The 25,338-nt window shown below is 41.3% G+C and overlaps 1 protein-coding gene across 1 annotated transcript in view; it reads left to right on the forward strand.

The window, feature by feature from the left end:
- The first annotated feature begins 4,856 nt into the window (after window positions 1-4,856).
- Window positions 4,857-25,338, forward strand: part of JAM3 (junctional adhesion molecule 3) — a 65,915-nt gene continuing 45,433 nt past the window's right edge. Inside the window, 3 exon segments of the mRNA XM_021672517.2 lie at window positions 4,857-4,912; window positions 4,914-4,959; window positions 4,962-5,082. Of these exon segments, the coding sequence (XP_021528192.2) occupies window positions 4,872-4,912; window positions 4,914-4,959; window positions 4,962-5,082 (208 nt within the window). The 5' untranslated portion in view covers window positions 4,857-4,871.

The following is a 25,338-nucleotide window of genomic DNA, read 5'->3' on the forward strand; positions in this document are numbered from 1 at the left end:
GAGCTCTTAGGAAGAGCTTTCCCCATTCCAAAGCCCTGAAACCGAGGGTTGACTCTGGCTGGGACTCAGTGTAAAGTACAAGATCTCAGTAGCAGACAAGGGAAAAGAGCAAAGGCCCCAGTCTCTCACTGGTGCTGCCAGGAAGTAAACACTTCATGGTGTAATTTGTGTGAAGAGAAAATTATCTCTAATTGGAGGGATGGAATAAAAATATCTCTCATCTGTAAACAAAGTAGTTGGAGCATCCAGGAGGCATGGAACTGGAGCACAAGAGCGCTGCAGGTACCCTGTGGACTGCGCCACCCAGATTGTCTCAGTCCCCACCCACAAGCAGCAGGTGCTCTAGGACTGCATCTGAAACCGTTGGAGGCAGCACACCTATCCCTGGGGCTCATCAGTGTCCTCAGCCCTGAGGCACTATCCGGAAAACAGCTTCTCACCTTCTCCCCAGGCCAGGGCAAATATTCAACAAGTCAAGTGAAGAGGATAAAAAAAAAAAAGGCTGATCTGTTTTATGTCATCACAGGGATCCTTCTTGGAAGGTGACTGGGGACTGCTGTTTACTAGCTATCTTGGACACCTTTTCTTTGGTGTCCGCAGAGACACCCTGCTTCTCCACATCTTCAGAGAAAGAATTGAGGCAGACACCCTCACAGAGGCAGCATGGGTGATATTCTTCATGGGACCTGAAGTGAGAAATTCCCAGGAACATCAGCCCTGGAGAAGCAGTCCTGTGTCAGGGGCTTTCCTTGAGTTATTGCCCACTGTTGGCTGCCATGTTGTGTTTTAAGGTGCACCAGTAAAAAGCACTGGGCTGATGGAGATACCACCAGGACACTTTAACTCCTGCCCTAGTGTAAGGGTGTGACTCCCATTTTTTTGCTTTTTTGTTTTTTGAGACAAAGTCTTGCTCTGTTGCCCAGGCTGGAGTGCAGTGGCACGATCTCAGCTCACTGTAACCTCTGCTTCCTGGTTCAAGTGATTCTCCTGCCTCAGCCTCCTGAGTAGCTGGAATTACAGGCATGCCCCACCATGCCTGGCTAATTTCTGTATTTTTTTATAGTAGAGATGGGGTTTCCTCATGTTGGTCAGGCTGCTCTTGGACTCCTGACCTGGTGATCCGCCTGCCTCGGCCTCCCAAAGTGCTGCGATTACAGGCGTGAGCCACCGCGCCCGGCTGGTATAAACTTTTTGAACAAAGGAGAGAAATGTGTAAATAGATTGAACTGCAGAACTTTTCTTCTTTTGCAGACCACAAGATGCATATGTTATTGGAGGAGATGGAAGTGCCATCTGCTGCTGTTTTCTTAGAGGGAGGTGGGAGGGGGTTTTCCTGTTTAAATACAATTAAAGAAACACTTTGAAGGAAAGAGCAGAGGATAAGAGTTGAGATAAAATGTGATAACATAGTTGAAAATACTGTGAGGAAGATGGGACTTAAAGAGAGGGGAGATGAAACAGAAACATACCAGGTCTTTGAAAAGGCCTGATGAAGAATGTTTTAAAGAATGACTCTGGGGTCAGAGACTTCCATTAGTCAAAGGCTTCCACTTCTCTCATGCGGTGAGGGTTGACTCAGGTGATTGTTCTGGGCTACAGTAGCATAGGGAAGGAAGAGAAGTCATGATCATGTTACTTTTTTTTTTTTTGAGACAAGAGACATCAGTCAATACATGGAAGATGTACATTTGTTCTGTCTAGAAAAGCGGGACAACTGGAAGTGGGTAATGTTGGGATTCCAGGTTCATAGACAGATTCAAAGATTTTTCTGATAGAAAGGAATGTCTGGCTCTGGGACAGTGGTTTGCGTCTGTAATCCCAGCACATTGGGAAGTCGAGGTGGGCAAATTACTTGAGTCCAGTAGTTCAAGACCAGCTTAGGCAACATGGTGAGACCCCATCTCTTAAAAAAAAAAAAAAAAAATTAGCCAGGCATGGTGGCGCATGCCTGTGGTCCCAGCTACTCGAGAGGTTGAGGTGGGAGGATTGTTTGAGTCTGGATGTGAAGGCTTGAGCCATGATTTCGTGCCACTGCACTCCAGCCTGAGTGACAGGGTAAGACTCTCTCAAAAAAAAAAGAAAAAAGAAAAAAGAAAGAAAGGAATGTCTGGGTTAGAATAAGAGCTGTAGAGAGCAAGTTTCCATCATATGGATGAAGCCTCTGTGTAACAGGCTTCAGAGAGAGAGTCTGTTCTATCAGTCTTTTTTTTTCTTTTTTGTTTTCTTTTGTTGAGACAGAGTCTCACTGTATTGCCCAGGTGGAGTGCAGTGGCATGATCTCAGCTCACTGCAATTTCCACCTCCCGGTTCAAGCAATTCTCCTGCCTCAGCCTCCTGAGTAGCTGAAACTACAGGCACACACTACCATGCCTGGTTAATTTTTTGTATTTTTAGTAGACACAGGATTTCACCATGTTGGCGAGACTGGTCTTGAACTCCTGACCTCAGTTGATCTGCCTGCCTTGGCCTCCCAAAGGGCTAGGATTACAGGTGTAAACCACCGCACCTGGCCCTGTAAGTCTTAAGATCTGTTTTAATGTTGATGCTGGTCAGTTGGGCCTGAATTCCAGAAGGGAGGAGGGCATAATGAGGCATGTCCAACTCCACCATCATGGCCTGAACTAGTTTTTCTGGTTAACTTTCAAGTGCCTTTGTCTGAGAGGAGGGGTCGATTCAGATTGTTGGTGGGGCTTAGTCTTTTTCTTTTCTTCTTCTTTTTTCTTTTTTTTTTTGAGACAGAGTCTCACTCTGTCACCCAGGCAGAAGTGCAGTGGCGAGATCTTGACTCACTACAACCTCCGCCTCCCAGGTTCAAGCGATTCTCCTGCCTCAGCTTCCTGAGTAGCTGGGTTTACAGGAGCACACCACCACATCTGACTAATTTTTGTATTTTTAGTAGAGACAGGGTTTCACCATGTTGGTCAGGCTGGACTCGAACTCCTGACTTTATGATCTGCCGGCCTTGGCCTTCCAAAGTGCTGGGATTACAGGCGTGAGCCACTTCGCCTGGCCGGGGCTTAAAATTTTATTGTTGGTTTACATTCAGTTCACTGAGCTCTTTTAAGAAATGCATCTCTCCTCAGAAATAAGCATACTCAGATGGATAATGCTGTGATGGAGGTAGAGCCTCCTCAGTGCTACTCATGGAATGCCTCTGGGGCTTTGCTGCTGGCCTCATTGAGCTCGGATTCCCTTCTGCACAGGGTCAGAGCTCTCCAGGGAACAATGAAACCCTAAGGAGGAGCAGACCACTTCACAGCCATGTGTGTCCTACCCTACCCTGCTGCATTCCTAGTTAGGCTTTCATTCCAGGAACTGTCAGCTGCTGTAATGACATGCCGACTCCATCTGCAGAGGAAAATCAATGTCTTACAATGAAGCACCTGCCATCCACTCTCCTAGGAACCTCTCCCCCTTATGGAATATTCATGCAGCCTTTCTTTGTAATCTTGGTCCGAGTTTCAAAAGATTGCCTAGCAGAGAAGACCATTTAACAGACAGACAATTTTACAATGCAAACACTGAAAATTCCTCAGGAGAAAAGAGGCACGGGTTTCTGAAAACTGTGCTCTGTCCACAGTCAGACACCGTCTCACATTTCCAGTAACCAAAACAGATCCTTTAGTTAGGTAACTAGTTAGTGACCAGGCGCTAAAGGAAATAATAGAGAAAAGAGAGGGCAGAAAAAAGTGTCGGCGGCCTAAGGCAAAGTTTCCTCTTTTTTTTAATTTCTCTATTATGTGTTTGTTAAAGAGAAACAGGCCACCATTATAAAACAACTTTTCACACTTTTACTTGTAATTTAGTGCAGGGTGACCTGGAACTTAAAGAAGATTTATGAAAGGAAAGACGAATAGAATCATAAAAGGCGACTGAGTTACTTTTTAAATTGTATTCTGTCTTTACAAGATTTTTGAGAAGGTAATCAATTCACATGAAGATCTGAGCAATTATAAAGACTTGCAAGGAAGATTATATAGTGATGGAAACTGAAGTATATTCTTGGCAACAATCTCAATCTATTTCATGTTTGTTGGCATTTACATATACAAATTTGGTATATATGTTAATATACTTCTATTTTGCCTAAAAACTAAAAATACTAAAAAAGTAGCATGAGTATATGAAAAAGGTAAACTTTTAAAAGTGTTGGTTGGAAACTCTGACTTCTTTTACTAACAATTATATTCAGAATTCTATTGCTAGACTGTTGTTTCTGGGAACATTGGAGGTGTACTTTCTATACTTGATAAAATATAAGCTTTTCAAGTATTTTCCACAGTATTAAGTGAGACTTTAAATTCTGCTGCTTTTTTTTTTAGGTCTAATTTCTGCTTTAATTTATCCTTCTCTTCGTTTTTCCTGTTTGTCCTCATCTTTCCCTGGTTTTACCATCTCCTAGTATTCAGAAATCAGAGCAAAGAATTAGTCTGCTTTTCTGTAGAATAAACTATTGGATATACCATCATGCTTTTGATCTACCACAGAAACAACTTATTTTAGCAAGACATCACTTTTAAGTACTGTATAATGTATGTCTTTCTTATGTTTTAAGTAGATTTCAGCTCTTTTCCTTCCATCACATTTGGAATTGGGGGCCCGAAAGATGTGAAGGCAATAATGCTTCCATGCTAACTGGGCTGCATCCTTATTTGTAAAATAAGAAATACTTCATTTCCCAGATTTTAAAGGAGTGTTCCTTCTCCGACCTGTTGTGATGGATTTATTCTATAGCTATAGAAATATACCCCTCTTTACTCTTAGACATATTTCTTTAGCCCCTCCCGCCAAGTTCATTGAAAGAGACCCCATGGGCCTGGTCCAGAGCATCGCTGCATCTATAAGCAACTAGACCAGCTTCCTCGGTCACCATGGTGTCGGATCAGCTGGGCCTGGCGGTCGCTATGGTAACCCGCTCGCCGGGTCCAGGCAGGCTGGGCGCATGCGCGCGGGGACTACGAGCTGAGCTGCGCCGCGCGGCCGCGGGCACCTCAGCTCCCCTCGACATGGCGCTGAGGCGGCCACCAAGACTCCGGCTCTGCGCCCGGCTGCCTGACTTCTTTCTGCTGCTGCTTTTCAGAGGTGAGTTTGTGCGTTTCCGCCGTTGGGGAGGGTCTGGGGGCGACGGAAGCAGAGCGGGCCGAAGCGGCGGGAGCCGGTCCGGGCGAGAATAGCGGTCCTGGCTTGGAGGGAGCCCAGTGTCCCGGGCCGGAGGGGCGGCGCGCGCCCGCGTCCCTGAGGCCAGGGCTGGGACCCGGGCCTGGCTCGGGAGGGGGCCCTGGGACGCTGGGCAGCTGGACCTGGGCGGGAGTGAATTCCAGGCGGGGGTTAATAATTCTGGGCGGGGGCTAATTTGGGGTGGGGGGCCGGTCTCAGGCAGTGAGTCAGACCCGGACCGCCGTCGCGCCCTGGAGGCGGACTCTTCCCTGGCGGGGCCCTGTGCTGGGCGGTGGTCTCATTCCCCGAGGGGGCCCATCTCCCGGGTGGGGTCCCGTGCTGGGCGGTGGGCTCATCCCCGGGGTGGGGTCCTGTGCTGGACGGTGGACTCATCCCCGGGGTGGGGTCCTGTGCTGGGCAGTGGGCTCATCCCCGGGGTGGGCTCCTCCTGGGCGGTGGGCACGGCCCTTGAGGGAGCGCGGCAGCTGCGGCGTGGGCGCTGGAACTTGCTGGAAGACCCTGCCCGGCAGTGCTGTGCTCTCGAGAAGGGACGGTGAGCGGGGCGGTGGAGGGGGGACGTAGCCGAGGACCAGCGAGGCAGAGCTCCGAGGCCTGGCGTGCTGCTTGATCACAGCCCTCTGGGGATCTGCAGTTCATTTGACTCCAAACAAAGGAACTGCTTTTTCTTTTGCAGAAATAAATGTCTGGGTATCAATCCGGTACCTTTTTTTGTCTCTGGCCTGGCCCAAGAGACCACGCAGACCCTTATCCAGAAATAGCATTCAGGCCATTTGATCAAGACACCCTGAAAAACTTGAGAGTTTTGTCCATTTTCTTTCCCTCTGTTTGGAATTCTCATTAGATCCACATTTCCCTGGACAGTTGTACAGAGGACTAAAATAGCTTTCGTTTACGTAGTGAGCATGTACTATCTTCTAGGCACTTTGGAGACATTGTCTCGTTTACTCCTTTCAGCAACTCTATGAGGTAGGTTTCTTTAATCTATTTTCAGAGTCAAGTCTAGTCTGCTTTCCAAGGCTGCATTCTGAATAAGTAGTGAAGCCTCAACCTCGTACTTACCTAAAGCAGGGCACCACACTCTTCCCCTGGCAGCCATCTGCAGGTAACCAGACCAGGACCTTTTAACGTTCTTAGTCATTTTATGGTTTAGCTGATTTGCCAATGTCATCCCATGATGTTTTCCAAAATATACAAGTTAAAACACGGAGAGATTGTTCGGGACTGAGGGTGGACAGATTTAGGAAAACAAAGCATTCCTGTGTTTGGTGCTTTATGCTAATAGGATGCTCGTGATGGGCTCTGTGACAAAAGATGAGTTTTAGCTTATAGATGATATACACTAAGGCAAAGCCTATATACTTTGCCTGAAAGTGTTTCCCAAAACAAAATGCAGTTGGGAGATAAGTGATCAAAGGCTAGCCAGGGGACAAGGGTGTCAGGAATGTCCAGCACCCGCTGTGTTAGTCACACTGACACTGTCCTATTCACAGCCTGGAACAACTCCCTATTGTTGAAAAGATCTGTTCACATGAAAGTTTGCAGTTTTTATTGCAGAAGCATTTGGCAGTTTAGCTCAGGAATGAGTTTCAACTTGGTAGTTTGTTAATAAAACTGGAAAATGTGAAGAGCTTCACATACTCTTAACCTCTGATTTTCTTCTCCTAAGGGACTAGGTCTGTGGCTTTTTTGCTGGTAGGGGCCAGGATTTACATGCAGAGCGTAGGAAGAAGAATCAAATTTTGCAAACTAGTACTAATGACAAAGAATAAAGGTGATAGGATGTATTAATTACTTTGAATGCATGTAGCTATCCTTTTTTTAGTAGAGAGCTCTTTTCTCATTATTTGGTTTATGCTTTAAGCATACCCTAAAACTATTCTTCCAGAAGTCATGACATCTGTGTCTTTTTTATTTTTTATTTTTATTCTCAATTGCTATTACTATTTATTTCTTCTTAAAAATTTTGGTTCTTGATATAATGGCAAACATTTCTTTTGTGGTTACCTTCTCCCAAGCTCTGTTACAAGAATTTAATGTGTACTAATTTATTTAATCTTGATAACTCTAAAAGTTGTTACTATTATTATGCCCTTTTTGTGGATGAAGGAACAGAAGTATAGAGAGATTCAGAAACTTGTCCAGGGTGATATCCTGTGCATTTTAAATTGGAAATCTTTCATTATTTGTGTTAATCCAATTTTTGGTTATTTGTATTATTCCATTTGACAGTGGAGTTCTTTTTGTGGATCAGTTTAAGCAAATTGTTAAGTGTTTAGCACTATGTGGTTTGTACATAAAATATTCTTTTGTTGACTCATGACAGGTGCAGTTCAGCTTTACAAATGTTACGCCACATGTCTTTTTTGAATGATTGTGTACTAATTAGTGTTAGGTTTCCAAATCTTTGACATCCTAGAGAGAAGTGCTTCATTTAGAATTAAAATAGTAACAGTTTGCATTCTTGGGATAAGACAATTTGTGTGCTGAAGCATATCAAAATCTGAAAATCAAAATTTCTGGGAAATTTTTGAAAAAATGTTTAATTCTTTGCCAGATGCGGTAACTCATGCCTGTAATCCTGGCACTTTGGGAGGCCAAGGCAGGTGGATCACGAGGTCAAGAGATCGAGACCATTCTCGCCAACATGGTGAAACCCCATCTCTACTAAAAATACAGAAATTAGCTGGGTGTGGTAGCACATGCCTGTAGTCCCAGCTACTCGGGAGGTTAAGGCAGGGGAATCACTTGAACCTGGAGGCGGAGGTTGCAGTGAGCCAAGATCGTGCCACTGTACTCCAGCCTGGTGACAGAGTGAGACTCTGTCTCAAAAAAAAAAAAAAGTTTAATTCTTTATTTTCATTTGTTTGGACTCCAGTAACATTTTTTAGAATGGCATATTCTTTTATGTTGTTCTAATTCTTAATTATCTGGCAGATAATCGTTGTCAGACTTGTGTGTTTGTTTTAAGAAAAACAAAGAACACCTGTCTTGAAAGCATGCAGTACTTTCTATCAGCTGCTCATTCCCACATGACTTGTTGATGAGCATTTGTTCTTAAGTGCTTCAGGCTAAGGAGACTGAATGGATAAGTACTAGAAATACTTAATCATAAGTAATTGCAGTATTACATCCAGACAGAATTATTATCCACACAACCCCTGAGCTCTATGGAACTTGTTCGTAAGGAAACTCCATAGGTTAGGTTTAAATCAATTCCTTTGAAAGCAACCAGAATTTCATCAAGTGTAAGATGGCCACACAATGTAACAGACATGCAGCTATGGATTTAGTACATTCGACTATCGGCTGTTAGAGATAAGATATTAGCAAATTCCGTCTCCATAAATTCTTTGAATTTTTTAAAAGCACAAATGTAATAAAGGAAAATATGTGTGAAGGAAGTTAGGATGTATGGAGTCTGCTGAACAACACCTTAGTGATAAAGTTGGATTTTTTTCTTTTTTTTGGACACAGAGTCTCCAGTGCAGTGGCATGATCTCAGCTCATTACAAAACTCCACCTCCCAGGTTCAAGCAATTCTCCTGCCTCAGCCTCCCGAGTAGCTGAGATTACAGACAAGTGCCACTGCACCTGGCTAATTTTCGTATTATTTTTAGTAGACACGAGGTTTCAGCATGTTGACCAGGCTGGTCTTGAACTCCTAACGTCAAGTTATCTGTCCGCCTTGGCCTCCCAAAGTGCTGGGATTACAGGTGTGAGCCACCACGCCTGGCTGGATTCTCTTTTAAGATATGTTTATAGTCGGCGGGGTGCAGTGACTCACGCCTGTAATCCCAGCACTTTGGGAGGTCCAAGGCAGGCCGATCATAAGGTCAGGAGATAGAGAACATCTTGGCCAGCATGGTGAAACCCTGTCTCTATTAAAAATACAAAAATTAGCTGGGTTTGGTGGTGCGCGCCTGTAGTCCCAGCTACACTGGAGGCTGAGGCAGAAGCCAAGATCGCGCCACTGCACTCCAGCCTGGGTGACGAGTGAAACTCCGTCTCAAACACACACACACACACACACACACACACACACACACACGTTTATAGTCAGGTGGTATGCATTCAACACTGTTAGAGTTGAATGCGAATTTCAGATCTTTGTATGTACCCTCAGAATTCTAGTAGTATAGTAGTATATGCAAATAGCTTCACTGCAGGGTAAAGAGATCCTGAAAGAAAGTTTTGGTAAGCACATTCTTTTACACCTAGTTTAGCAAGGACAGTATCCACTGTGGTACTTTATATGGAGAGCTAAAGCCTTAATTGACTGTCTCTTTGCTTCTTGGCATGGCACACAGAAAGCTTCCTGAGAGTTAGCCCTTGTTTATGATGTCTCAGGAATGCTGTAGTATTTTGTGTTGGTGTGTTTCTTTTGGTTTTAAATAGTATCTGTTTTGTGTTGTATTACATTTCCCATGAGTAGTTAATACAGCAGAGGTTTCAGTGCTGCTTGTATAAAAACATCAAACTCATAGAGTTAGGACTATATGAACATTTTTCCTTATGTCATTTTTCATTTGCAGAGTATCCCAAAGTTTCTATGGTTCAGTCTTCTTCCTGAAAATTATTGCCAAAATCAAATTCTGCCATATTTGTGCTGTCTGCTATGTTTGACAACCTCAGCTCACAGTGATCCTTCCTATCTCTAAATAAGCTTAGATCATAGTCTTTAGTTCAATTTAGTACAACAGTTATTTATTGAGTATCTATGCTATGCCAGGCACTGTTTCGTGTGCTAGGGTTGCAAAATGAATAAAACATCCCCAGCCCTTAAAGAGCCAGGGTAACTGACTCCAATTTATATTGGGCTTTAGTTGTTGGGTGTAAGTGCATTGTATCTTCTCAATGATATAAAAATTTGTTGGAGGCTGGATTGGTGCTCACACCTGTAATCCCAGCACTTTGGGAGGCTGAGGCAGGCAGAGCACAAGGTCAGGAGTTCGAGACCAGCCTGACCAACATGGTGAAACTCTGTCTCTACTAAAAATACAAAAAAATTGGCTGGGCATGGTGACATGCACCTGTAATCCCAGCTACTCGGGAGGCTAAGGCAAGAGAATTGCTTGAATGCGAGAAGTGGAGGTTGTTGTGAGCCAAGATGGTGCCATTGCACTTCAGCCTAGGCCACAGAGGGAGACTCCATCTTTAAAAAAAAAATTGTTGGGAATGGAGGCTGAATTTAATTTTTTTAATGTCTTTCCAGAGGTGATTTTAGTAAATATTGAGTTTGTCTCTCTTTGTCACTTGAAAGTGAGTTAAATTTCTTAAACACTCTCTGTATCTAGGCATTTTTAAAAAATGTCTTATCTTATTTCTAGTGGCCTTAGGAACTTCTAGAAAAGTCTCAGGTTTTACTACAGTAGTTACTGTGAAAGAAAAAGAATGGTAAGAATTTACTGACTTGGTTTAATTTCATAATCTTTCTGCGATCTACTTTTGTGCAATTAACAAGGTTAAGAAGGAGAAAAAGATTGGAGAAATGCCTATATCATTTAAGTGACACAAGCTGCTGCAGGTATATTAGTATATACTATATGATTACAGTTACACAAAACATTTATGCATGAGGGAAGAAACAGGATGAAAATGAACCAGAATGTTGATAGGGGCTGTTTCTGAATGGAAGTATTATAGCCAATTGTTTTCTGCTTTTTTATTGTTGTTTTCCTGGTTGATTCTTTTATTCCTTTGTCTGTTTTCCAAATGATCTTTAATTGAGGATATTTTTTGTGTAATGAAAAAAATTGCATCTTGGTTTGGCTTTCAGTAGATACAGTAGTGGAATTTTAAATTTGGCACTAGTAATAGGAAAATGTAATTTGTTAGTTTAATGTGATAGCATGTGGATTGTGCATTTTTCTAGCTTCTTAGTATCAGCCACATTGGATGAAGGAGGGTCTGACTGGAAGTTCAGTTGCTTGATCATGTATTCTTTGTGACTCATTTGAGAGATTAGTTGTCACTGACTTTTGGGTGTGGGAGTCAGCTGTGGCATCCTCAGCAAATGGTGAGCTGAAAAACTGAAAGAGAGCTGCTGAGATTACCCGCCTCCCGCATTCTTTTTGAACACACAGACAAAATAATCTGAGTAATGGCCTTGGTTCACCTGCGCAAAGTCAGCCAAAATTTATTGAGCCCCTACTCTGTGGCAGCCCCTGGAAGATCTCTGTTTTCTTCCTCCTGGGTGATAAAAATACAGGGTAAAATTGACTTCTGTTGAAACTAGACTCTGAAAGATGTTTTCTGAAGCACACTGTCAGCTCATGTGCCCCATCACTTCTTCCTGCCCAACATGGACTTCCTTCCTTGTTGGATGTCTTTCTCTAAGGAAAATATTTAAGGCCTTTGGAATGAAGTGCAGCTGTGTGGAAGCTTAGAGACAATGCAGCATATCCTAAGACAGCTGCTTTCTTTTTTTTGGCATGTTTTTCCTTCAGAGCATCTCTGCCAGGGTACTGAAACTTAATCATCCAATCCATATTTATTTAGTAGTCTCCATTTTTATGGCAGTAAAGCCTTCCATGGGCAAAACAGGAGAACTTAAGATAATGTCTTCCCTTGACTAGAGGGAACATATAGTTTAGTTAAATAACAGAGCAGCATTTGGGTAAATATCCTATGGGTTTAGAGGTAAGAGCACTTACTTTGAGCTGGCCTGGTAGAGGAGAATTTCAAGAGCTAGCTGGACTTGTACAGATAATTTTGACTGACTTAAATATAGATTTGGAGGGACAAGGGTGTTGATAGAAAAGTGGAGGAAATAACGTGGCAAAGGCATGGACTTGCGAATACATTTTGGGATGAGTGAGTTATTATAATGATAATAATAACACCTGCCAATTACGGAAAACTATGTGCTAAGCACTGTGGCTTATTGCTTTACCTGGGGTATTAGTGAGCTTGGGCTTCTATAACGGAATACCACAAACAGGGTGACATAAATAAGACATTTATTTCTCACAGTTCTGGAGCCTGGGATGTCCAAGATGAAGTGCCTACAGATTGGGTTCCTGATGAGGGCCCCATTCCTGGCTTGCAGACCTCTGTGTCCTCACATGGTGGAGAAAAAAAGAGCTCTGGAGTCTCTTATAAGGGCACTAAGCCCATGATGGAGTTTTCATCTTCATGATCTCATTTAACCCAATTACCTTCCAAAGGCACTGCCTCCTAATGCAATCACACATCACATCATATGAACTTTGGGAGGACACATACATTCAGTCCATGGCATCTGAGCTATCGTAATTGGTCTCAGCAGTTTTAGAGGTTTCATTTTACAGATACTGAGTCTTAGACTTGGGCAGGCTAATTACCTGGCCCAAGGTCACAGCTAGTAAATTAAGGAGCCAGATTGTCATTGAAGAGAACATTGGCAAGTAACAACATTGTAAAGCACTTTAAATGCCCAGCTAAGACATTTGGACTTTATTACATAGTGTCTAGAAACTCATCTGGCAGTTTCAAGCAGGAAAGTAATATGATCAGAATGGTTTTAGGAATATTAGAGAAGAAAATTGGAGAGGGAGGTCAGTTAGGAAGCTGTTCGAATAGTTCAAGGGAACTTCTTCCGTGTAGGTCTCTTGATGTTGAACTAGTTTGTGTTTATATCTGAAAATATGCCTACTTTAATTTTGTTCTTGAAATACATAGATTTGCTAGATACATAATTTTAGGTTCACACTTATTTTGTTTTAGAGCTTGGACTATATATGCTTTCCAGTTTCCATTTATTACTATTGTGAAGTTTGTGGTCATTCATATCTTCAATCTTGTCTAGGTTGCCTATCTTCTTTCCAGCTACTTTAAAGACGCTTTCTCTGTCTTTGGCATTCTAAAACATTACTACAAGGTCTATAGGGTGACTTTCTTTTCCTTTTCTTTCTTATTTTTTCAGACAGGGTCTCACTCTGTTGCCCAGGCTGGAGTGCAGTGGTGCATCACGGCCAACTGCAGCCTTGATCTCCTGGGCTCAAGCCATCCTCCTGCCTCAACCTCCCAAGTAGCCAGGACTGCAGATGGATACCACCTTACCTGGCTAATTTTTAAAACATTATTAGTAGAGACAAGGTCTTACTATGTTCCCCAGGCTGATCTAGAACTCCTGAGTACAAGGGACCCTACTGCCTTGGCCTCCCAAAGTGCTGAAATTATAGGCATGCACCACCATGCTCTGCCTGAATTTCTTTTCAGTTACTCTACTTGTTATATGTTGTGCTTTGTGTACCTGTGAATTTCTTTCTTGAGAATTCTCAGCTATTATTCATTCAGATATCACCTAGCTTCTATCTGCTTAATTTTTTTTCTGTGACTGTGATTAAACATATTTTGTCCATCCTGTCCTCTAGTACTGTTAACCTTTTTTGTCATTTTTAATGTTTTTGTCTCTCTGTGCTATTCCGGGTTCTTTATTCATTTTTGTCTTACAACTAACTACATCTACTTCCAGCTGTATCTAACCTATTTAACCAATGCACAGAGTTTTTTCACAATTATATTACTGATTTCTAAAATTGTACCTGGTTCTTTTTATAATCTAGTCTTTTGTTGCTTACTTATTTTTTTTTACTCCTTTTTTTTTTTTTGAGACAGAGTTTCACTCTTGTTGCAGAGGCTGGAATGCAATAGTGCGATCTCAGCTCCTGGCCACCTCTGCCTCCCAGGTTCAAGCAATTCTCCTGCCTCAGCCTCCCAAGTAGCTGGGATTACAGGCATGCGCCACCACGCCTGGCTAATTTTGTATTTTCAGTAGGGACAGGGTTTCTCCATGTTGGTCAGGCTGGTCTTGAACTCACCACCTCAGGTGATCCACCCGCCTCAGTGCTGGGATTATAGGCATGAGACACCGTACCCGGCTTACTCCTTTTCAAAATTTTAAAACATTGTGGGCTGGGTGTGGTGGCTCATGCCTGTAATCCCAACACTTTGGGAGGCCAAGGCGAGCAGATCACCTGAGGTCAGGAGTTTGAGACCAGCCTGAGCAACATGGAGAAACCTCATCTATACTAAAAGTACAAAATTAACCAGGCGTGGTGGCACATTCCTGTAATCCCAGCTACTTGGGAGACTGAGGCAGGAGAATTGCTTGAACCTGGGAGGTGAAGGTTGCTGTGAGCAGAGATGGCACCATTGCACTCCAGCCTAGTCAACAGGAGTGAAACTTCGTCTCAAAAAAAAAAAATTGTGTGCACAGCTGTTTTATATTCCATATATGATATTTCAAATATCTGAAGTTCTTGGGGATCTAAATCTGTTGTTTGTTACTTCTTATGACTTGTACATATGGTGGTTTGTTTCTTTGCTTGTATTATAAATGGATATTTGGTTGATATTTTAATCTATGAAAATCTAGGCCTACCCAAGGATGCTTTCTCTTTTGTTTTTCTATTGGTGTGCAGCACCACACCTGGGAAACTACTTTTTATTTTATTTATTTAATTTTTTAGAAATGGAGTCTCACTCTATTGCCCGTGGTGATCTAGAACTCCTGGTCTCAAGTGGTCCTTCTGCCTCAGCCTCCCAAACAGCTGAGTTTATAGACATGAGCCACTACACCCAGCCTCCAAGGAGATGCTTTAAAAATTTTTTTTAATGTCAAAGATTTTATTGAATTTGTTAATTAATGAAGGAATTGACAAGATCTTATAAAGAAATCAAAAGAAAAATAAAGCACCATATATATATAGTCAAATAAGCAATACTAAAATGAATTATATTTTTTATGTTTTTTTCTTTTTTATAGGCCTTGACTTAATGAAATGAATTATAAATTGGTAAAAAAAAAAAAGTGTCACTATCCATTGAACAGTAATGAATTGCATTCTGCCACACGTGATTTACATCGCTATGTATAAGAGTAGTTTGCATTACTCATAGTTTTCTACAATGTATGGAGTTGTAAAATAGATCAAAGACAATGGAAGGCATAGAGCCCTCATAGAATTGGATAACCTGGAAGAATGTACTAGACAGCCTATTTTTATATTGAAGATACTCAGTAATCTTCTTGTTTATTTCAAAGTCTCTCTCTCTCTCTTTTTTTTTTTTTTAAGAGATTGGGGTCTCACTTTCTCACCCAGGCTGGAGTGCAGTGATGTAATCATGGCTCACTGAAGCCTTGAATTCCTGGGCTCAAGTGATGCACTCATCTCAGCCTCCCAAGTAGCTGAGACTACAGGTGTGCATCTCCATACCTGGGTAATTTTTGCATTTTTTTGTAGAGATGAGGTTTCACTGTATTTCCCAGGCTGGTCTCAAATTCCTGAACTCAAGAAATCCACCTGCCCGAGACTCCCAAAATGCTGGGATTACAGGTTTGAGGCACCCTAAACTGGTATTCAAAGCCTTTATTTTAAAACCTTTTTTTGAAAAAAATCTTTAGATTCAGGGTACATGTACAGGTTTGTTACAGAGTATATTGCATGATGCTGAGGTTTGGTCTTCTAGTGATCCCTCACCCAATAGGAAGTTTTTCAACCCTTGTCTCCCTTCCTCACCACTTTTGGAGTCCCCAGTGTCTTTTGTTCCCAGCTTTATGTCCACGTGTACCCACATGGGTACACATCTAGCTCCCACTTATAAATGAAAACATGTGATACTTGGTTTTCTGTTTTCTGCATTAATTCACTTATGGTCTCCAACTGCATCCAAGTTGCTGCAAAGGACATGGTTTTGTTCTTTATAATGGGTGGCATGGTAGTCCATGGTGTACATATACCACATTTGTTTTAATCCAGTCCACCGTTTGTGGACATCTAGCATGATTCCATGTTTGTACTATTGTCAATACTGCTGGGATAAACGTATGAGTACATGTGTCTTTTTGATAGAACAATTTATTTTCCTTTGGGTATATACCCAGTAATGGGATTCATGGATTGAATGGTAGTTCTGCTTTTAGTTATTTGAGAAATGTCCAAACTGCTTTTCACAGGGCCTGAACTAATTTACATTCCTACCAACAGTGTATAAGCATTCCCCTTTCTTTGCATCTCACCAACATCTATTGCTTTTTTTTTCCCTTGTTTGAGATGGAGTCTTGCTCTGTTGCCCAGGCTGGAGTACGGTGGTGCGATCTTGGCTCACTGCAACCTCTGCCCCCTGGTTTCAAGCAATTCTCCTGCCTCAGCCTCCTAGGTAGCTGGGATTACAGGCACCTCCCATCACACCTGGCTAATTTTTGTATTTTTAGTAGAGTCAGGGTTTTGCCTTGTTGGCCAGGCAAGTCTCAAGCTCTTGACTTTAGGTGATCTGCCTGCCTTGACCTCTCGAAGTGCTGGGATTACAGACGTGAGCCACACCATGCCTGACCTGTGTTTTGATTCCTTAATAGCAATTCTGACTGGTGTGAGATGGCATCTCATTGTGGTTTAGATTTGCATCTCTCTGATGGTGAGTGATGTTGAACTTTTTTTTTATGTTTCTTGGCCACATACATGTCTTTTGAGAAGTATCTGTTCACATCTTTTGCCCACTTTTTAATGGGGTTGTTTTCTTTTTGTGTTTAAGTTCCTTATAGATTCTGGATATTAGTGTGTCAAGGATGCCTTTTCTTGAGAGTGCAGCCTTCCACTGAGTGGCAGGACAGCCTCTCTCTGGGGTGACCAGCTCTTTCAGGATCCCTGGCATTACTTAAAAATCTCAGGCTCTGCTTTCCTCTTGCCTGCCTTCCTGCTGGTCCAAGGGCTCAGTGTTGCCACTGAAATGTTAAAATGAGCCTTTGCCCTCAGTTTAACACTCTTCACCCGACTTTCTGCTCTCTGGTTTTAGCCTACGGCTATATTGGTTTGTCCTTTTAAAGATTCCTCCACTTCCTTGTGAGAGATTCAGTAAAAACTATGATTTATGCAGGATCTAGTGTTATAGCAGAATGGCTCTTCAGGGCATCTAATAAACTACACTTCTGAAAACAGGAATTGCAACTATACTTCACCTATTCCCCCTTCTTAATAATGGAAGAGTCACATGCCCTTCTTTAAGTGTTCTTGTTATAAGGGTAACGTTTTTGTTTTCCTTTTTCAAATACAAAATTATAAATTTAAATATTTGCTGTTTTTTTCATTGTCTACACCCCCAGGAAGTTCTGATAATCTTGAGGGTTGGGGTTGTATGCCTTTCTTTACGGATCACTGCTTTAAGGATAGGGCTCTGTTATTTAAAAAATATACCTAACCCTACAGCTGTAATCTCTTTCCTTGAATGAGTTTGTCTGAAAAGCAAACATCTATCATTAACTTAAAATTTCAGCAACTTTAAATTTGGAGAATTACAGCTATTCCACACTAGACAGCCACCTGAAACAACACCTACACAGTCTACAGATATATATGAAGACATTCAGGGACAAAGTACAAAGGTAACTTTACCGAGCTTTCTAGCTGATATCTGAGATTCCATTTTCCACGGGATGAAGTGCTGGTTTACTGAAAGGTGCAGTCCAATGTACTGTGTGGACAAAAACCACCCACTGCATCTCTGGAAGGCTGCATTGTTTGCAGCCTTTCAGATGGCTTTCTGGGTGAAGAAAAGAGCACAGCATCGTGGGTGTTAGGCATTTTGGATTCATTTCCTGGCTTTGCATGTGATTCATTTTTTGGACCTTGGGGAAATAATATTGATTGTCATCCAAATCACTTGAAAGTAGTTTAAACACCACCTCTCTCACACTACCACCAAAACATCCACATTTCTTTCCCTTTCTTATTAGATTCTTTCCCTTTCTTTCCACTTTATCTATATGAGTTTTAGGTCCAAATGAGTGACTTAGTTGGCATATAATTTTTAACTGATTAATTGATTTAATTCATACTTGTTAATTGTAATTTCATTTGAAGGTTTTGGAAATGTAGTCAACAGAAGTCTCGTCCTCTTCTGAAAGTTTAGGTATGTTTTATAGCCAGGTAAACTTGTTTTGAAGCCGTCCTCCATCCTGAGAGGTTGGAAAAATTTATCATTTAGACCCTTGTTTTTTTGTTTTGTTTTTTAGGTTTTTTGTTTGTTTGTTTGAGACAGAGTCTTGCTCTGTCACCCAGGCTGGAGTGCAACCTCTGCCTCCTGGGTTCTAAGGAGTCTCCTGCTTCAGGCTCCTGAGTAGCTGGGATTACAGGCATGTGCCACTACATCTGGCTAATTTTTATAATTTATTTTTAGTAGAGATGGGGTTTCACCATGTTGGTCAGGCTGGTCTTGGACTCCTGACCTCATGATCTGCCTGCCTTGGTCTCCCAAAGTCCTAGGATTACAGGCATAAGCCACTGCGCCCTGCCCTGTTTTGTTTTTTTAAAGCTACAGCTTTACTTAGTAGATCTAGTGTTTCAAGAATTCCTATGTTTGTTTACCATGAAGAAAAAATGGATAGCCAATTGGTTGGGTTGCTTTTTTAATTCAGTCTGATTTCTAAGCATCAAATATGAAGTTTTCACTCTTACCTTATTTGGTCTAGCTGGTAAATCCACTGGTGATAAAGAATGAGCTTAGAGCCTTTGCTGTGAATCACTAGAGCAGTGGCTGAGTAAAAACAAATATCTAAATATTTTATTTATCAGACTTTGTTTTAGACCTTGGGGTAACATCAGTGAAATAGCTTAAGTTTGGACCACTTTATAAGAAAAGATGAAATCTATGGACTCCTCCAAAAAATGCTTTTATGTATGATATGGTTTGGCTCTGTGTCCCTACCTAAGTCTCATAGCTCCTGTAATTTCCTCATGTTGTGGGAGGGACCCAGTGGGTGATAATTGAATCATGGGGGTGGGTCTTTCCTGTGCTGTTGTCATGATAGTGAATAAGTCTCTCAAGATCTGATGGGTTTAGAAAGGAGAGTTTCCCTGCACAAACTCTCTTCTCTTGTCTGCTGCCATGTGAGACATACCTTTCACCTTCTGCCATGACTGTGAGGCCTCCCCAATCACATGGAACAGTAAATCCAGTAAACCTCTTTCTTTTGTAAAATTGCCCAGTCTTGGTATGTCTTTTTCAGCAGCATGAAAATGGATTAATAGAGTAAACTGGTCACCAGTAGAGTGGGGTGCTACTGAAGATACCTGAAAATGTGGAAGTGACTTTGGAACTGGGTAAAAGGCAAAGGTTGGAACATGTTGATGGGCTCAGAAGAAGACAGGAAAATGTGGGAAAGTTTGAAACTCCCTAGAGACTTGTTGAATGGTTTTGACCAAAAAGCTGATAATGATATGGATGATGAAATCCAAGCTAAGGTGGTCTCAGATGGAGATGAGGAAATTATTGGGAACCAGAGTAAAGGTGACTTGTGCTATATTTTAGCAAAGAGACTGGCAGCATTTTGCCCTAGAGATTTGTGGAACTTCGAACTTGAGAGAGATGATTTAGGGTACCTAGTGGAATAAATTTCTAAGCAGCAAAGCATTCAAGAGGTGACTTGGGTGCTGTTAAAGGCATTCAGTTTTATAAGGGAAGTAGAGCATAAAATTTCAGAAGATTTGCAGCTTGACAATGCAATATTAAAATCCTGTTTTCCGAGGAGAAATTCAAGCTGGCTGCAGAAATTTGCATAAGCAATGAGGACCTGAATGTTAACCTTCAAGACAGTGGGGAAAAATGCCTCCAGAGTATGTCAGAGGTCTTCACAGCTGCCCCTCCCATCACAGGCCCTGAGGCGTAGGAGGAAAAAGTGGTTTCATGGGCTGGGCACAGGGTTCCTGTGCTGTGTGCAGCCTAGAGACTTGGTGCCCTGTATCCCAGCCTCTCCAGCCATGACTGAAAGGAAGCAGCATAGAGCTCAGGCCGTGGCTTCAGAGGGTACAAGTCCCACACCTTGTAATTTCCACGTGGTGGTAAGCCTGTGAATGCCTAGAAGTCAAGAATTGAGGTTTGGGAACCTCCACCTAGATTTCAGAGGATGTATGGAAACACCTGGATGTCCAAGCAGAAGTTTGCTGCAGGAGTGGGGCTCTCATGGAGAACCTCTGCTAGGGCAGTGCAGAAGGGAAATATGGGATCAGAGCCCCCACACAGAGTCCCTACTGGGGCACCACCTAGTGGAGCTGTGAGAAGAGGGCCACTGTTCTCCAGATCCTGGAATGGTAGATCCACTGACAGCTTGCACTGTGCTCCTGGAAAAGACACTCAACACCAGCCCATGAAAGCAGCCAGGAGCGAGGCTGTATCCTGCAAAGTCATAGGTGGGGAGCTGCCCAAGACTTTGTATCAGAACCCACCTCTTTTATCAGTGTGACCTGGATGTGGGACATGGAGCAAAGGAGATCATTTTGGAACTTTAAGATTTGACTGCCTTGTTGGATTTCAGACTTGCATGGGGCCTATAGCCCCTTTGTCTTGGCCAATATCTCCCATTTGGAATGGCTTTATTTACCTAATGCCTATACCCACATTGTGTCTAGGAAGTAACTAACTTGCTTTTGATTTTACAGGTTCATAGGTGGAAGGGACTTGCCTTGTCACAGATGAGACTTCAGACTGTGGAGTTTTGAGATAATGCTGAAATGAGCTAAACTTTTGGGGGACTGTTGGGAAGGCATGATTGGTTTTGAAATGTGAGGACGTGAGATTTGGGAGGGGCCAGGGGTGGAATATGGTTTAGCTCCGTGTCTCCACCCAAATCTCATCTTATAGCTCCCATAATTTCTTCATATTGTGGGAAGGACCTGATGGGAGAAAATCAAATCATGGGGCAGGTCTTTCTCATGCCGTTCTCATGAGAGTGAATAAGTCTCATGAGATCTCATGAGTGAATAAGTCTCAATAACTTTAAAAAGGAAAGTTTCCCTGCACAAGCTTTTCTCTTGTCTGCTCCCATGTGAGATGTGGCTTTCACCTTCTGCCATGATTGTGAGGCCTTCCCAGCCACGTGGAACTGTAGGTCCAATAAACCTCTTTCTTTTGTAAATTGTTCAGTCTTAGGTATGTCTTTATCAGCGCATATAGACAATGCATATACATGAAAAGTTTTATATACTATTTTGGGGGATTTATAACCCCCAGAAGACCATTTATACACCATCTCAGATTGAGAAGCCTGCTTTAGGGCCCAGGATCTTTCTAGGGGACACATATTTTTAGAATGTTTGCTGAAATAGATGCTAACTGCATCTAAACTTCAAGAGTGGTATACAAAAGCATTATGTTATTTTTCTCTTATTTATTCTTTTCATGAATTCTGTTGAAGCTTAACTTTTCTATTTTATGGATGATGACTGTTAGTGTCAAACAGGTGGTCACATTCTATATATATTTCCAGCTTAAGTTACTCTCTAGAGGTAGGTCAGAGATGAGACTTTGATTTAACTTGAAAACAGATTATGCATGTAATTTTAGAGATGCTTACTTCTGTCATTTTCACAGTGTTTCATACTGTTAGTATGGCTTGTGCAGACTTAAGCCATATGAAAAACAGAACAAAATGCTGAGGTGAAATTGGTGGAATTCCTCTTTCATCTACCTCTGCTGTTCATTTACAGCAGATCACTGCCTGCCTTTTCCTTTTTCTCCCTCACTTTTTCTCTTTCTTCAGTGTAGGCAATAGTGGTAAGAGGAGGTTTTTATAACATTGTATGAGGGATTTGGACTTTATGGAAACAAGAACAAATATTTTCTCCTTTACTACCCTGGGGCTAATATCCTACATGCTGTTTGCAAATTGCAAAAAACTATTCCTTAGAGTGAGTTCAGGGTCAGATAACTTTTTGAGGAGGAGTATTTTTGTTCTGCTGTCTCCTGAACTCACAGATTTTACTTTCTATGCTTTTCTTGTCAAGTACGTTTCCTATGTGCAAAGTAAATAAAATCTGTTAAAACTTCGGTTGTCATTATTCTAATGTGTGAACAGCACTTTTTAGCTCACATAAAAAGAAATCTTCTAATGAAACCTTGAGGAAGAAAATTAGCTGGAGTTTAGAGGCTCTAATTTTAAGCCTCCAGGATGGGTCCTTTTCTATACCTCCTCTGTAGTGGAATAACGACGTGACATGCTTGGTGTAAAACCTCAGTTTCCAGTGGAAACTACCTTACCATCAAGGGAGAAATCACTGGATTTGGCTTTCCAGATGACAGAGATGGGGCACTTCATTGCATGTTCTTTGCATCCACCCTTTCATAGAGAACTGGGGAGATGGAATTAGACTTTAAAGAAATGTTACCTTTTTTTTTTCTTTTTTCTATGTAAAAGAAAGCTCATGGCTTCATGATAAGGGAAAAATTGGTCATAAGACTTTAACTGATTCATTTTCTATTGGGGAATCACAGGATTTGTAGCATGGGATTTGTAGCATGGCCTTTGGCTCTATAGATTTTGTCACTGTCTTCGGAATAACCCTGTGCATTGCCATTTATTTTCTTTTATTATCATGGCCCATCCACCCCAAATGCAGGTCATCATCTTGTCTTTCTGTTCATCTCTTACTTATTCCCCAATATCTAGCTTCATATACCTGTCTGTAAAGCCTTTTTAATGGATCTCTTGACTGAGATGATCTCTTCCTCTTCTGAATTCCTATCATGAAGGAGCATAGCTATATCTGAGTTTGAATTTCAGCTCTGCTATGTGATTGTCAAAGTCAATTTTCTTATCTATAAAAGTAGTAATAATGTAAAGTAGCTTTGTAGGGTTGTTTTACAAAACAGTAACTATATATAAAGCTCCTATTAAAGCATCTAGTAATAGCAAAAATAACACTAGTTTTACAGTAAAATTAAAGTTAAATAATTCTTGTGAAGTGCTTAGCAGAGTACCTGTCGTAGTAGTAATCTCTCAGTGTTAGGTTTTGTTTTTCATCAATAAGTGGTAGAGATTTACTCTTACTAACTGTAGTTGCTCCTGCCACTACTTCCATTACTACTATGTTACAGTTTATTTGATTCTTAATTATTCAGAGGCAGATTTAAAGTGAAGCTCATCTAACCAGTTTTAGAGCCCCTCGCTTACAAAGGGACCCCTTAGAAGGCCCTGGATTTCACCTAGCAGTGTGTCCTCAAATTAAGATGCTTTAGCTATAGTCAGTTAAGATGGTTCTCTTCTTCCACTCTTCTTCCCTTTGTCATACTTCTCCTTATGTTGGGTAGTATTAAATTGCCACTGGCATTTTTCCCAGCCGAGGGGACTTGAATTGGGAGTATATTCAGTTTGGGTTAGTGAGATCATTTACGTGGTCCACAGCCATTGCTCTGTATAGTTGTTATTGCTGGGCATCTCAGTGTGGAATGGCTGCCAAGAATACTCTGCCATCTTATTTGACTCACCTAGGTTTGTAACATGAAGTTGTAGGGCCGACTGTGAATGCTAGTATAAGCCCCTGTAATGCCGTGGCAGTGTGGATATGGTTGAAAAACCAGATGATGAGTTTCCTCATGTCAAAGGGTATTTAAGATTAGTCATACTACCAGAAAACTTGAAATGCCCCCAAATTTAAAAGTGGTCCTTAAAACTCTGCATGAATTGCAATAATGAATTATGAAGTGGAAAGAAACCATTCCAAACTATTAATACTAAACTTTTAAATTAACCATGCTAAAGGAGAGTCTTAATTATTATTTCCTAGACAGTATTACAAAATCACGGGCATATGATGAGGTGATCAAAGATCCTAAATATGTAGGAAAGATTATAGAGACTAAGGAATTAATAAACATATTGTTATTTTTCTAGATTTTGTTTTGTGTTGCCAGCTTTTAAAATTTGTACTGTTTTTGTGATTTCTGTTCTCATTCTTAATAATATTCTTTGTACCTAATTTCATATTCATAACTTTATATTTATTTTCCTATTGAGTGCTCCACTATGACTACCCCAGTCATAATCTTCCTTGAATCATATCATTTGGTGTTATATTGACCTACTAATTTAAATCTTTAATGGCAGTATGCAGTTCCTGTGTGTGTATCTTGACTCTGAATGGTCTGTGACTTGAGGATGGGAAGGTTGTCTGCTGTGTAGTGTAATATTTGGAACATCATATATATACAAATATTCATTGATGAGAGAACATCACAGTGTAAGGAGGTGAGTTCCTATTCTTGAGTTATGGGTTTGGGGGTGGGGCAGGTACTTTACTAGCTATTTTGGAAGGGGCTGACAAGTGTTTCTGTTCAAATGTATTATAGCCTTAATGGGTAAGAAGACATGGAGTAGTTTGTGTGTTTCTTCATCTTTATTTTAAAATAATTTGGAGTTAGAAGACCTGGGTTATGCTTTGATTGCTGATACTTTATAGTTTTGACGTTGTTATAATCTCCTCACATATTTGAGCCCTGTCTTCTTAATCTGTAGAGAGGTGATTGTAATTCCCACTTTACAGGATCATTACAAGGACCAAGTAAGATTGTGTAAGAAAACAGATTTTAAGTTACACAGTGTTACGCAAATGTAAAATATTATTCTCTGCTTTGCTTTATTCCTTCTGAGTTCTGAAGTTTCATTAGTCCTCTCATTCTTCAAAAGTATAGGTTACAATCCTAATTTACAGGAACTTTCTCTTAAAAAAGCTCACTTTATGGCTTATTTAGATGAGATTGCAAGTTTTAAAATCTATTTTCCTATATTGGAAAAATATTTAATCTAGAGTATAGATTATTATCCTGGGTTTTGTTTTTGTTTTTGTTTTTGTTTTTGTGATGGAGTCTCGGTCTGTTGCCGGGCTGAAGTACAGTGGCGCAGTCTCAGCTCTTTGCAACCTCCACCTCCTGGGCTCAAGCAATTCTCCTGCCTCAGCCGCCCTAGTTGAGACTACAGGAGTGTGCCACCACATCCAGCTGAATTTTTGTATTTTTGTAGAGATGAGGTTTTACCATGTTGGCGAGGATGGTCTCGATCTTCTGACCTTGTGATCTGCCTGCCCTGGCCTCCCAAAGTGGTGGGATTACAGGAGTGAGCCACAGCGCCCAGCTATCCTTTTTTTTTTTTTTTTTAAAGAAAACAAAAATCTGGTTTTAAGTTTCATGGGTAAAAAAGAAAAAATTCTCTTTGACATTCTTGGATTTAAAAAGTGGTTCAGTGATATTTGTAGAAAAGATTAGACCTCCTATGCCTAGGGGAAATTTTCATGCCTGAACTAGCAAACTTTGAATAATAAGAGGTTTTAGCGGAAATTCCAGCATATTTTTAAGTAAAGGAGCTGCCAGTACAAGTCATTGAGTTTACATACAAAATAAACAGCCTATTAAATA

The sequence above is a fragment of the Aotus nancymaae genome, unplaced genomic scaffold (assembly GCF_030222135.1).
Source record: "Aotus nancymaae isolate 86718 unplaced genomic scaffold, 86718_ANA_hifiasm-v0.15.2.pri h1tg000012l, whole genome shotgun sequence".
NCBI classification, from domain to species: Eukaryota; Metazoa; Chordata; class Mammalia; order Primates; family Aotidae; genus Aotus; species Aotus nancymaae.